The sequence below is a fragment of the Pelecanus crispus genome, chromosome 10 (assembly GCF_030463565.1).
Source record: "Pelecanus crispus isolate bPelCri1 chromosome 10, bPelCri1.pri, whole genome shotgun sequence".
NCBI lineage: Eukaryota > Metazoa > Chordata > Aves > Pelecaniformes > Pelecanidae > Pelecanus > Pelecanus crispus.
The window spans coordinates 18,726,250-18,738,509 of record NC_134652.1 but is presented as its reverse complement, the minus strand read 5'-3'; the positions used below and the strand labels follow the sequence as shown (position 1 = coordinate 18,738,509).

The 12,260-nt window shown below is 35.7% G+C and overlaps 1 protein-coding gene across 9 annotated transcripts in view; it reads left to right on the top strand.

Annotated features, from left to right (window-relative positions):
* Positions 1-11,299, top strand: part of IDE (insulin degrading enzyme) — a 66,261-nt gene extending 54,962 nt beyond the window's left edge. For 6 of the 9 annotated variants that reach the window (XM_075717565.1, XM_075717564.1, XM_075717562.1 and 3 more), the window contains exons 22-26: positions 2,763-3,035; positions 5,070-5,131; positions 6,685-6,757; positions 7,410-7,564; positions 8,721-8,788. In XM_075717565.1, coding sequence (XP_075573680.1) covers positions 2,763-3,035; positions 5,070-5,131; positions 6,685-6,757; positions 7,410-7,564; positions 8,721-8,759 — 602 coding nt within the window. In that variant the 3' untranslated portion in view covers positions 8,760-8,788. Of the gene's footprint in view, positions 1-2,762; positions 3,036-5,069; positions 5,132-6,684; positions 6,758-7,409; positions 7,565-8,720; positions 8,789-9,975 lie in introns of those variants that run through there. The other 3 variants (XM_075717569.1, XM_075717567.1, XM_075717561.1) reach the window with 1 other exon arrangement.
* Positions 11,300-12,260: the final 961 nt, after the last annotated feature.

The following is a 12,260-nucleotide window of genomic DNA, read 5'->3' as shown; positions in this document are numbered from 1 at the left end:
ACTCACGTGCTTACATGAGACATGATGAAGTGTTCTTTCCCTGCTTAGTGAATGCCATTTAAAGGGCACTTGGTAAGTGTAAATCATTTTAACTGCTGATGACTCAAAGAAATGTTACTGTGCACATACTCTAAATTCTGAAGAAACAAGCATAATTTTTAAGATAAGTCTGAAATATCTGGAACAACTCTGGCTTTAAAATAAGTTTGATCACTGCACAGAAAATTTCATATTTCGAATTTTTACGAAAAGGAGATGAGATCAGTTTCCTAAATTTTAGGTCGTCTTAAAGAATCGGTAGGCAGTAGTTCGATCTTTCCTGCTTGTGATCCTACTTCTAGCTGCACTTGATGATTCACGAGCCCTAGGAATACTGCTGTATGGGTCATGGTAAGCTGCCACGCTAAATACATTTCAGGCTTTTTAAGAATACAGCTGTTCACCAATAAGTACAAGTAATTGTTACCTGAAACAGTAAGACTGAGAACTGGTAAGGTTATTCCAAACAGGATAACAAGGAGAGACAGAGACTTTGATGGTTTACGTGATGGAAATACCAGGGAAGAGTACAGTTTTTCCAAAGGTGAGAGGCAGGGGAATGTCTCAGCGTGATGACTATGAACTACCAAGGAGATGAGGCAAGTTTAGACTTTTTGCGAGCAGCTAGCAGAATCAGCCATACCATATTGATCATAGGGATTTTAACTATCTAGGTATCTGTTGAAAACAGGGCAGGACCCAGGTTATTTAGCAGGTTTTTGGAATCTGCTGGTGGCACGTTTTCTATAGAAGTTGGAGGTAACAGCTGAAGAGCTGGTGGGGGGAACCAGTGAGGAAGAACTGTGTGAGTGTGTCCAGCACTGCAGTACTGCCAAATGATAAGAGTTCACAAGACTTAGGAGGGAAGACAGTAGAAATACCAGCAAAATTCAGTAAACTTCATGGGATTGTTAATAAGATCTCTGAGAAAGCTAAGGGAAAAAGAAGTTCAGGAGTTAGCAGTTTGCTAAACAGTAGAGATAGTAACAAGAACTCATTCAAGAAGTGCTTTAGCAGTATGAGAAAGAGGAAGAGAAAACTTGTCAATGGTGGACAAAAAAAGTAAAAAAGTTTTAGGATGGCTTTGTTAGTTTTCACTTAAAATGTCAACTGTGACCAGATGATTTCCAAAATAAATACCAGTGATCAAAGTCCAAGGCTTACCTTTGAACAAGAAAATAACAGATTAAAGGTTGTTCAGGTAAATTAGAAGCTTTTAAAGAGTTCAGACATGATGAACTCTACATTACATTTAAAAAAACCCAAAACTATGAAATCCTGGAATTAGAAAGCTTCTAACTGAGAATTTGTGGATGATAGGTGAGGTACTGGAAAAATAAACACGGGTAAATGCTATATGTTTCCTTAAAAAGGGAAAGAGAAGAGCAGGGAAATTACAGATCAGTCAGCTTAATTCTCATTCCTGGAAAATACGGAATAAGTTGTCAAACCAGTTCTAAATTCATAGAAGATAACTGAGAGACTATTACTGGACAAACTTAGGTCAGACTAATTGTTTTTTTTGCAGGAACAGAGTTTGGCTGTATGGATGGAAGTGGTGATGTCGTGTGTCTCTTCTTGATAGTATGAAAGGCGTGTAACGTTCTCAAACAGGCTACAGAGAGCACCTAGGTGGAAGTGCTACATGTTTGGATGCAAGACTGTTTGGAAAGTCATGACTGGAGAATAGATAAGAATAGTTCATTAGAAAAATGGTGTTCTGCAGAGCTCTATTGTGATCCAATGCTATTTAGTATTTTCATCAGAACTCTGGATGATAGAAGAGTGAATACACTTACTAAATCTTCAGATAATACTAAGCTGGGAGAGGCTGCAAGTGTGTAGGAAGATACAATTTGAATTCAAAATTAGTTTGACATTTTGGAAACACGACTTGAATGAAGATAAGATGCAATTTGGTAGGAACGGTTTGGCAAGAATAACCAATGGCACAGATACAAGCTCGGAAGCAACTGGCTAGGTACTGGTTATGTAGGAAACAATCTACAGGTTACCGTGGATCAGAAGTAGAGCATAGATCAGCAGTGTCATGCTGCTGTGTAAAACGCTGGGATATATAAATGCAAGTTTCCAAGATGCACACACAGTAATACTCCTATATTGTTCACGTAAGGACTTGGAAATACTGTATCCAGTTTTGACATGAGCACCAAGGAACGATTAGAAAGCTATAACACAACATTTAAAAGGCTGGAATGTGACAGATTTGTTATTAAAAGAGGGGAAGACGACTGAAAAAAGGCTTGGGAGTTCAGATAAGCAAAAGCTGCAACAAAAAGAAAGGGAATTGTATTTTCTTTTTATCTAATTGATGAGAAATAGTGGTCTTACATTGCAGCAAAGAGAATTCAGATTAGGTGTTATGAAAAAATAATAATAAATTCCTAATGTTGAGTCTAATGAAGCAGTGGAGTACAGCTTAGTTTCTGGTTACCTAATCCTGATGACAGAATTCCTTTTGTTCTGTCTTGGTCTGCCTCATCTCCTCCTCGCCCCTCCCCTGAACTCATATTTACCTCAGTGAAATAAAGATGTTTTAAAAAAAATACAGTGGCATATTCTGAAAACCTGCCTTAATTCATTTGTAATACACAATTAAACTTAGCATAAAATTGCATTCCTGTCAAACATGCCATGTTTGGCAAACTTAATGCTGGAACAAAGGATTTCTTTTAATTTGTGACTATTCTTGTTTTGCCAAGGTTACATCGTGTTCAGTGGTCCACGTCGGGCAAATGGCATACAAGGACTGCGATTTATTATCCAATCTGAAAAGCCACCACACTATTTAGAAAGCAGAGTTGAAGCATTCTTAAAAACTATGGAGAAATGCATAGAAGACATGACAGAAGAGGCCTTCCAGAAACACATCCAAGCTTTAGCAATCCGTCGTCTAGACAAACCAAAGAAGCTGTCTGCAGAATGTGCTAAATACTGGGGAGAAATCATTTCCCAGCAATATAACTTTGACAGAGGTAAGACAAATTATAATTCCTCATTTGTGGAGCCTGTGCTCTCACTGCTGTGGGAGCCGTTAGTAATAGAGGATAAACATGTTCCCTGTTGACCGTATGAGTGGGCTTGGCGAATGCTTCACTGACCTTCTGTTCTGTCCCTTAAGGCTCAGTGAGACATACAGTAGGTCAAGGATTGGAAGTGGTTTGAATGCAAATGTTGATGTCACATAAGCTCAAATTTCTTTCTGTGATGTTCAGACGTCTGTATTACATATGTGCCTAATACTTGACTGAGGTGCATTCAAATACATTTTGACATTCCTGGTGGTGCCCACGTTCATATGAAGCCCATTCCTCTTCCCGTTGCACAGCTCTTTTGAAGGAGCAATGGCAGAGGCAACAGCAGGTATCTTAACATGTGACCTGTCTCAACTTAGAGTAGGCTTGAAGAAACATTAATTTTTTGGGGTTTTCATCAATGATACTTTGAAGATTATAAGCTTGTAGAAGACCAGTTGAGATCCTACGTAGTATTTAGGTTGTATTTTTCCCTTTTTCGTCATTGTTTGAAGATCTTTAATCCAAAATACTGAGGTATATCAGTGATATAGTTTCTAACATTAAAAAAAAAATCAGTTTTAGGTACAGATCAGCTTTTCCTCACATTTTCATGTCTCAACTCTTATTCACAGCTACAATTTTCCATCTTCCATGCATAATATGCCTCCTACATAAAACTCACTCTGTATCCTGTGACTTCTCTTCTGCTTTACATGCACAGTATTGGCTTTCCACAATAGCAAATACAATCGTTTTGGTTGACAGTGACTAACAGTTCAGTTTTAAAAATGAAGAATTTTGAATTGTCATCTAGCTTGGTCTCGAGAGGATGGGAGCTGCTGAAAACATTTCATGCCTGAGTATAAGGAGTGGCATGGAAACTTATCCCCTCAAGTACTTTTTTTGTGTCTGATGAAACAGTTTAATTTTTTCTCTGCCTTAAGTGTTTCTGTTTTTACCATACTTGGATCTTATCTCTCTGGAATTTCTTACTGCTAGCTGTAGCCATATCTTTCATATCTAAATCCCACTCAACTTATTATTTCCCTTGACTTTTATATCTTTAATTCCCCTCTACCCACTAGTAGTTTTATTTCATTAATGATTCTAATATGACTAGAATTGTCAAAATCAGAAATTCATATCAGCCTTAAGAAGTTGAAAGGGTTTTTTCTTCAGGTTTTTTACATTTTTTTATTATTACTTTCACTGTTTTACTTAATTTAAAAATTTTCTCCCACATGTCATCTAATTTTCCCAAACTCTGTTTTGATTTTTTTTTTATTTCCTCCTTGTAGAACTTTGTATTAACAACTTACAGCCTGCCTCACAGACTTGTTAGCTGCATATTTGTTCTCTTGCACATATTTCTTTCTTGATCTTCCTGCTAACCCTAAGAAAAGCAAGCATGCCTACAATAAACAACATTCCTGCTTATGCAGCAATGATATTACATGATTAGTTCATTACAATTTAATTTATATGAAGTGATGTAGCTACTGAGACACATTGTCCCCAAATATCTTAAAGGTGATTATTCCTTAACAGGTATGATGTAGGCACCGTTCCTTACATTTATTTAAAAGTACATCCTGCCAAAGTACATCCTACCATCCTGTTTCCTAACTGTGCATAAAAGCCATCTGTAATCAGTCTGCATTAGAAGTATGTAACATTGATTTGAAGATAATATACAGAAGTAGGCATATCTTTTTTAGCTACTGAATAACATACAGTGCAATCAGTATTCTTCAAACATGCATTTTTTAGTAAGTCCAATCAAATGGACTTACTGAAGTATAATTTTCTGCCAAGCTTCCAATGACACTTTTAGTGATGCAAGTATTAGCTTGAAAAGTTAAGAATGAAAAGGATATCATTTGCAGTCAATTACAGCATCTGAATTTGAAAGAAAAATACTTTGAATAAGTAGTGTGCTAATGACCAGCTATGATTTGCAGACTTTTTCTAATTTTTACTATTGTTGTGCAGATAACATTGAAGTGGCTTACCTAAAGACCCTGACCAAGGATGATATTATACAGTTTTACAAGGTAAGCTAGTTGTGTAGTTAAAATGTTACTTGGAAAGAGATGTAGATATAACTGGATGTTATTTGTGTGAACTGTGAAAGCATGTACTTATGCCTGTTTTAGGTAGATGATGTGATTGATGCAGATACCTTAATAACAATTTTGTTTCCTGAATCTCACTTAGTTTAATGGCAACTAGCATACTTTAAAAATTGTGGAGAAGGATTGGGTTTTGTCGTGGTCAGTCCCCGCCCTTGTCCCCCTCCCCCACTTACCAGCTCTTACTGCCCTCTTGTCTCATTTATCCTTTCTGTCTGAATAAAAAATGTGCTGCTCTATGACCAAGCTTGGCCAAAATTGCAGATTTGTTCTTTTTCTTTTTTTTCTTCAACTAGTAAACGATTCAGATTATTTTGTGTGCATGAATTGTGAATGCAACGGATATTTTTAAAGCTTTGTTCACTGTAAATCAACACTTTTTTTTCTTCCTCTCATAGTTAGGCAGAACAAAGGAACGGCGTAATGATGCAATAATTGTACATTGCAACTCGGCATGAAGTTGCTAGATAGATATCTAATATAAGCAATTGAAATACTAGGGGCCCCCCAAAAAAATAAATGTGGCCTCATTCTTTCTGTTTTGTAGCAAATTTCATAGGCAATGATAATTCACTATATTGCAAAGTATACATATTGTTTTATTACTTACGGAGCAGCTAATAGCTCAGGGAATAAAATAATGTGCATGTATGTCTTTGGAATTTACTATTGGATGGAAAAATTTCTGCCCATGAAGCAGCATGGGTGTGTGTATCTATATTTTCTTTTTTTCTCTCTTGGGGGGGCTGATGTCTTTCAAAATGGTTTCTCTTTTGTACTCTGTCTTATCCTTTTCACTATCCAAGGTCATTTTTACATTACTGTCTATTTTTATGAGATTTAGTCTTAATGCTTAAAACTGGTTATTATTTACGTGGCACGGTGAACACTAACATCTTTGGTTTGGGTTTGTTTTTTTTTTTTTAATAGTATGATAGCATGGGTGAAGATATGCAGCAAATACAAACTTAGTAAATGGAATTTCAGCAGCTGTTTTTTAATAAATGATAACTTGAACAAGTATCCGTATTCAGTTTTTGTAGGAATCTATACTATTTTGCTTACTCTGATGCTGTATTCCAGAGCAGAAATAACTGGCTAGATTGGTGAGCTAGTCCAGCTGATTTTAATAATTGTGTTCAGGGTGATGTGCTTCCAGAAGGCTGCTAGGGATTGAAAATTCTGCAGAGATTTTAGGTTTCATTTCTGATACTATGATAGTTAATGGCTGAATTCCTATTACTTCCAGTTTTTCTGAGTCCCAAACAGTACATGAATTTCTTAACTTGATTGTAAAATTATTCAAAGTACTGTAGGGATGACCTTTAATAATATTTGAAGAGACATCCCAAAATTCATCCCTCATTTTAAAGCTTAAATTAAAATTTAAATGCTCTCATTCTTTTACTGTTTTATAAATATAATGTCTAAGTGATACTTCCCACACCTGAAGGACTTGATGTTTTTTACTCTAGGTGCTGTTGGCAATAGATGCTCCCAGAAGACACAAGGTATCAGTACATGTCCTTGCAAGGGAAATGGATTCCTGTAAGTATTGTGCTGAATATAGTATTTAATCAATTCCTGTTCAAGCAAGTCATAGGTAAAGCCAGACACGTTATGTGATACAAATGCACCATAAGAAAAACTCAGCTTTGGTGATTATATACCTTTCAGAGGGAAAATTATTTCTTTTTACAGGTTTTCTTCACATGGGTGCTTCAAATTTTCTAATTGATGTTTCTGGCCAAATTCTTCAGCCATTCTGAAGTATATTTATATTAAAACAATATTATCTTAAAATAGCACTTCTCTTTTCAGCAGGATATTTTAAAACAAACTTAAAACTCTGTAATAGTCCTACAGGGAGAAACAAAATTAGGATTTGCAGTTATCAATACAATGAAGTTGGGGTTTTTTGTTGTCAACAAGCAATGAATGTCCACAATTTTATTGAAGCACTCTCAAAGGAAAGGGGGAAAAAAAAAAAAAAGACAAAAACCAACCCTCTGGGAATGTAAAACATTATAATTAAACTTGAGAAAGTAAAAGTTTATTTAGGGTTTATTTTCAAATAATCTAGGTTAGCTGTGCATTGTAAACTGTGTTCCATTTTAGAATTCAAGAAGGAAAAGGTTAAAAGTGTTTCTGGTTAATATAAATAAACTGAGAGGAAAAACTTCTACGTTGTTTTGTGCAGATTTTTCACCAGTTTACACTGGACTTAAATTCCAACATGTAACTGGTTGCAAAATCAAGAATATTAAAGGCTTGTCTGCAGAACAGAAAGAAGCAGATAGCTGTGTGCCTGTCATGAAACTCCTTCCAGTCTCAGTACCATCTCAGAGTTTTATGGTACGGTGGAAGTTGTAACTCTGCAGCTGAGTAAGAAAGACTTGCTTCAAAGCATCTTTCCAGTTTTCATGACTAATCACTGCTAAATAGAAAAGTTCTAATACTTTTCCTATGTAGAGAAAACTTTATAAAATGTAGTAACTACATTGCCAGAACGGTTTCTTACTTGCTTGAAATAGTATCTTCCCAAGACAAAGGTGAGCATGGGAGACAACCTAACAAGTGGTTACTCTTACAGAGATTATAGCGAAGTATTGTCTCCACATACTCCCCGGTCCTAACCCATTTAATCTGGCACGTGGCCTCTCTTCTGCCATGAAAGAGGACTGAGACTTTAATGCATTTCCCATGAGTCCAAAAGAGCATTTTTTCCAAGTGCAGGTGCCCATCCTCCAGAGAGTAACACAAAGGAAGAAGGCTAAAAAGCTTCCCAGTGAGAACCCTTCTTCCTGGAGGCAGACACACCATTTTCTCTGAGAGTGGAAAAGAATTTGGAAGCAGTAGAGTAGAGATCTGGGATTTTAGGAGGGGGAAGCACTTGAATTCCCAGGGTGCAGGTTCGGGTTGAAATTTGAGTATAGAGGTACAAGGGAGGTTTAAGGAATTTAAGACTAGACATTCTTATGGACAAGTGGATTGGACGTAGGAAGAAGTTTTGGGGGGGGCTAGAGTAGGGCACACATGGGGACAGGCAGGGAAGGTTTGGGGTTGGTATCCAGAATTTTGGTAGATGGAGTAATCCCCACGCCTCCATAGGCATGTCCTTACTAAAAGATGTGCTGTTGTTGCATTGCTCTTGTTGAATATACCACTGGCATTTACTACTCTTCTCATAATTTGTACTGCAAAAAAGTTTTAAGTATTCATTGATCAGTAGATTAGCAATTTTTATTTCTGCATTCTCTTTAAGTAAAATGAATAAAAGCCACTGCCTCAGCACATGTTCTCAAGTCAAATCATGGATTAAGCTCTTTGTATTTCTAAAGACAGCCATGGAGTATAAAAGCAAAATGTTCAGAAAATCTTCTTTAGAGATACTTCAAAATTAATAACCTGTGTTTCATACAGATACCTGTCTTACAAGAGAAAACAGTTTATTATGTAAAAGGTACTGATTAAATTATGGTCCTGAATTAATTTTCATGATGTCAAATAGGCCCTGTTGTTGGAGAATTTCCATGCCAAAATGATGTGAACCTGGCACCAGCACCACCACTACCACAGGTAAAAAGAAACACACACAAAAAATCCCAGGCTGTATTCTTAATACAGAAATTTAGTATTGTTAAATATAAGTCTATGGGGAGAAACAAACTTCCTGAAATTCATGCTGTTGTGGGGCTGACGTTTCAGCTCTTTTCCACATGTATTGTCATCCTCAATAATAACAGGGATTTTTCCTGAGTTTTTTTTTTCTTTTTAACAGTTTGTCCTGTTACTTTTGTTCCTTCTATTCCGTTGAAATGAAAGCTAATAGTAGTAGTAAACTCTACTGAATATCTACACTATGGAGTAAAATACAGATTATTATTGTCTGAAAATACTGATTGTGTATGATTGGATGTATCAAGTGCCAAGAGAAAGATGCATATACATCAAAAAATTGATCATCTTTGTTCAAAAAAAAAAAACCTGAAAAAACCACTCAACCCCAAACCAACAGCAACAAAACCAACTATCTGGTTGTTATCTTAAAGCCTAAAATAGTAATGCCCATTCCTGTCAATGTGTAACCTGTGGAGGAAGCAATTTGACAAATTCTGTTCATACAAATATTACAGATTTCACTGTGTGGTTAGGTATGATAGTGCTGGGCCCTTACTGGACCTTAAATGAATTTTCTTGAAGAGGGATGGTAATGTTTGTCCCAATAAATAATTAACTTTTCACAGTGCAGTAGTAATCTGTGTTCTTATTCAGTGCTTACAGGTGAAATAATTGCCATGGGTGGAAATTTCTGTATGACTTATGTGTGCATATATTAGCCATTATGACTGAAATATTAAAAAGTTACTTTGTTACTGCAACTAAAAATAATAGGTCATTGAATTGCTATTGTTTTTATGATCTTACCTCTGATGTTCAAAGGATAGGTGGGATGTTCTGAAGTAGAATTTGTAAATGAAAAGACAAGCTCTGCGTTTACTAAGTTCCTGCCATTATCAGTAACGCAATCACTGCATTATAGCTGTTGTTTTAAATTACCTAGAGTAAATATGAAACCATTTATTTCATAAGAAATAATACTGTATTTTGGCAGATCCTATAATGATGAAATGTGAATCACTAATGTTGTAGAAAAGAGCAAAAAAGATGTGTTTATATGTAGCTGTAGCAAAAGTTCGAGGAATTCCTCACTTTTCGGATTAAAGTTATTGAGCAGACTTTTTCTTGCGTACGCTTCTTTGCAGCCAAGTGTGATTGAAAATATGACAGAATTCAAGCGCAGTCTGCCACTCTTTCCGCTGGTGAAACCACATATCAATTTCATGGCTGCAAAACTGTGAAGAACCCCGCTGGATGAAGAAATGCAGACGATCAGTACTGATATTTCAGGGGACTTCATGATGAACAAAATTATTAAAGATCATTAGGATAAATGGTTCTGTCCGTTATGAAAGTCCCGAATTCCTTCTTGGTTCATTTGACATTACCTGTGTGTTAGGGATAGAGAGTATATAAAAAATCAGTTGTGGTCATGTGTCATTTATATTACAGACAACCTGTTGAAAACCAAAATCAACTGAAACAATAATAATAAAAAACTTGTAGATGCAGTATATTTTTAAAATAGTATATCCCTTCAAATTTTCATTTTGATAAAATAACCCTCCAAACAAAATTGCTTGAATATCCTTGTCACTCCTGAAAAACAACGTTTAGTATCCCAATAATTATCTTATTGGGGGCTGGAGGGGGTGACAAAAGTTTTTGGGATAGGGTCAACAATTTTTCTTAAAAATAGAGACTTTCACATTTTTTTGAAGTGGTGTGTAGAATGATACTTTTTTAATTGATCCTTAATGCAACCAACATATTTTCTATTTAAGTTTTATGAAGATCAGTTGGGGGGGGGGGGGGAAGAAGGAAATTTGACAACACAGTAGTGAGTGAGAGAATTGTCTCAATGAGAATAATTGAAGATACGGGCATGATTTTAATCTTTCTATACAAATTTGGGGACATTTTATATTAAAACTAGTAAAATGCTGGAAACACTTTAATAGTGCATCTTATCTTTGTTATCAAAAGTGTTGTCCCAGTCTCTTGATACTGTCAACATCCTGTTCAGTTTCTCAGTGTTACTGTGAATTGTTTCCATTTGGTATATAAAATAATTTATTTGGTGTCATTTTTTGTTTTCAGTTGCACATGTACTGATGAAGAACTCGGTCTGTTTTGCCTCATTTGTTATGTTAGGTCTCAGTCCAGCAAAGTACTTACCTACTGCAAATAACTTTAAGCATATGTTAGTTCTTGACTCAAGAACACGTGAATGTCAAATATGGGCCCTGTAATGAACCAGATGCGTCACTGTTCTGATACATCTGTGTGGGTCCTTCTTGTCCTTCAGGAGGGCATTTGGGAGAGTGCAGTACGGTGTTAGCAGTACTGCTATAGCACAGGGTGTGGTTCAGGTTACATCACAAAATGTTTGTTCCTACTTATTTTAAGAAGGCTGTGCAAAACCCAGAAGGCTTGAGAATGATGCTGAAATACTATATATATATATATATACATATATATATATATATATTCCATAATTTAGTGAAATGGTAAAACAATATATGGTGTCTCATCTTCACCAAGTTTACTGACTTTTGCAGAGAGTCTTGTGCCTGGGACAGCCCCCAAATAGAAAAAGGTAAGGGAGCATCTTACTAAGTTCTTCCACCTGTTTAATGCATAAAATTAATTGTAATTATTCAGGTAGGATAGAGTATGCAAAGCACTGAAGATACAAAATCTGCTCCTCAGGGGTGTTACTGAGAGTTTGCTTCTTATAAAAAGTCCTGAAACTAAGGCCCTGATGTGACACGCATGTTGTCATACATCAGAATCCTGGTATATTCGATAGAGCTGTTCTTGTCATTGAATCAATGTTCTTACACTGGCTCTGAAGCCAAATTAAATGAATGCTTGAGAGGGTAAGGGCCTTAAGTTGTGTTTATCTGAGAGTCTCTTCTAATTGAATAAATATAGTGTATTTAAAAGTTGTTTTAAAGGTTAACAGTACATGTTTGAACATCTTTTTAATAAATTTGATGATAGTTTGTGATGTAACCTGTTGCTAAGGAAGGCCACGAGCATTTTTTGTAGCCCAAGGAGAAAAAAAATTAAACATAGTATAAACAAAAACAGTAAAGGTGTCTCTGTTCACAACATTTTTCACGGATCCTTCACATAAAATGGGCTTTTTGCCCTCTTGCATTTCGCTTTTGTTCATAGTTTTCCTTTAGTAAAAGTATTTGTATTATATATATTAAAAGTTTTGACAACATATTATAAAAATATATATTTTGGAATTTAGTATTTAAACATACCACTCTTACGGTGAATAAAATTAAATGGCTTCTGTCATGTGTAAAAAATAGAGAGAGATATATATTCATGGAAGTACTATCAACTCTAATTTAACAAATTATATAAATAAATTGGAATGGCAGTGTATTTAACACAAGCTCACAAATCATGT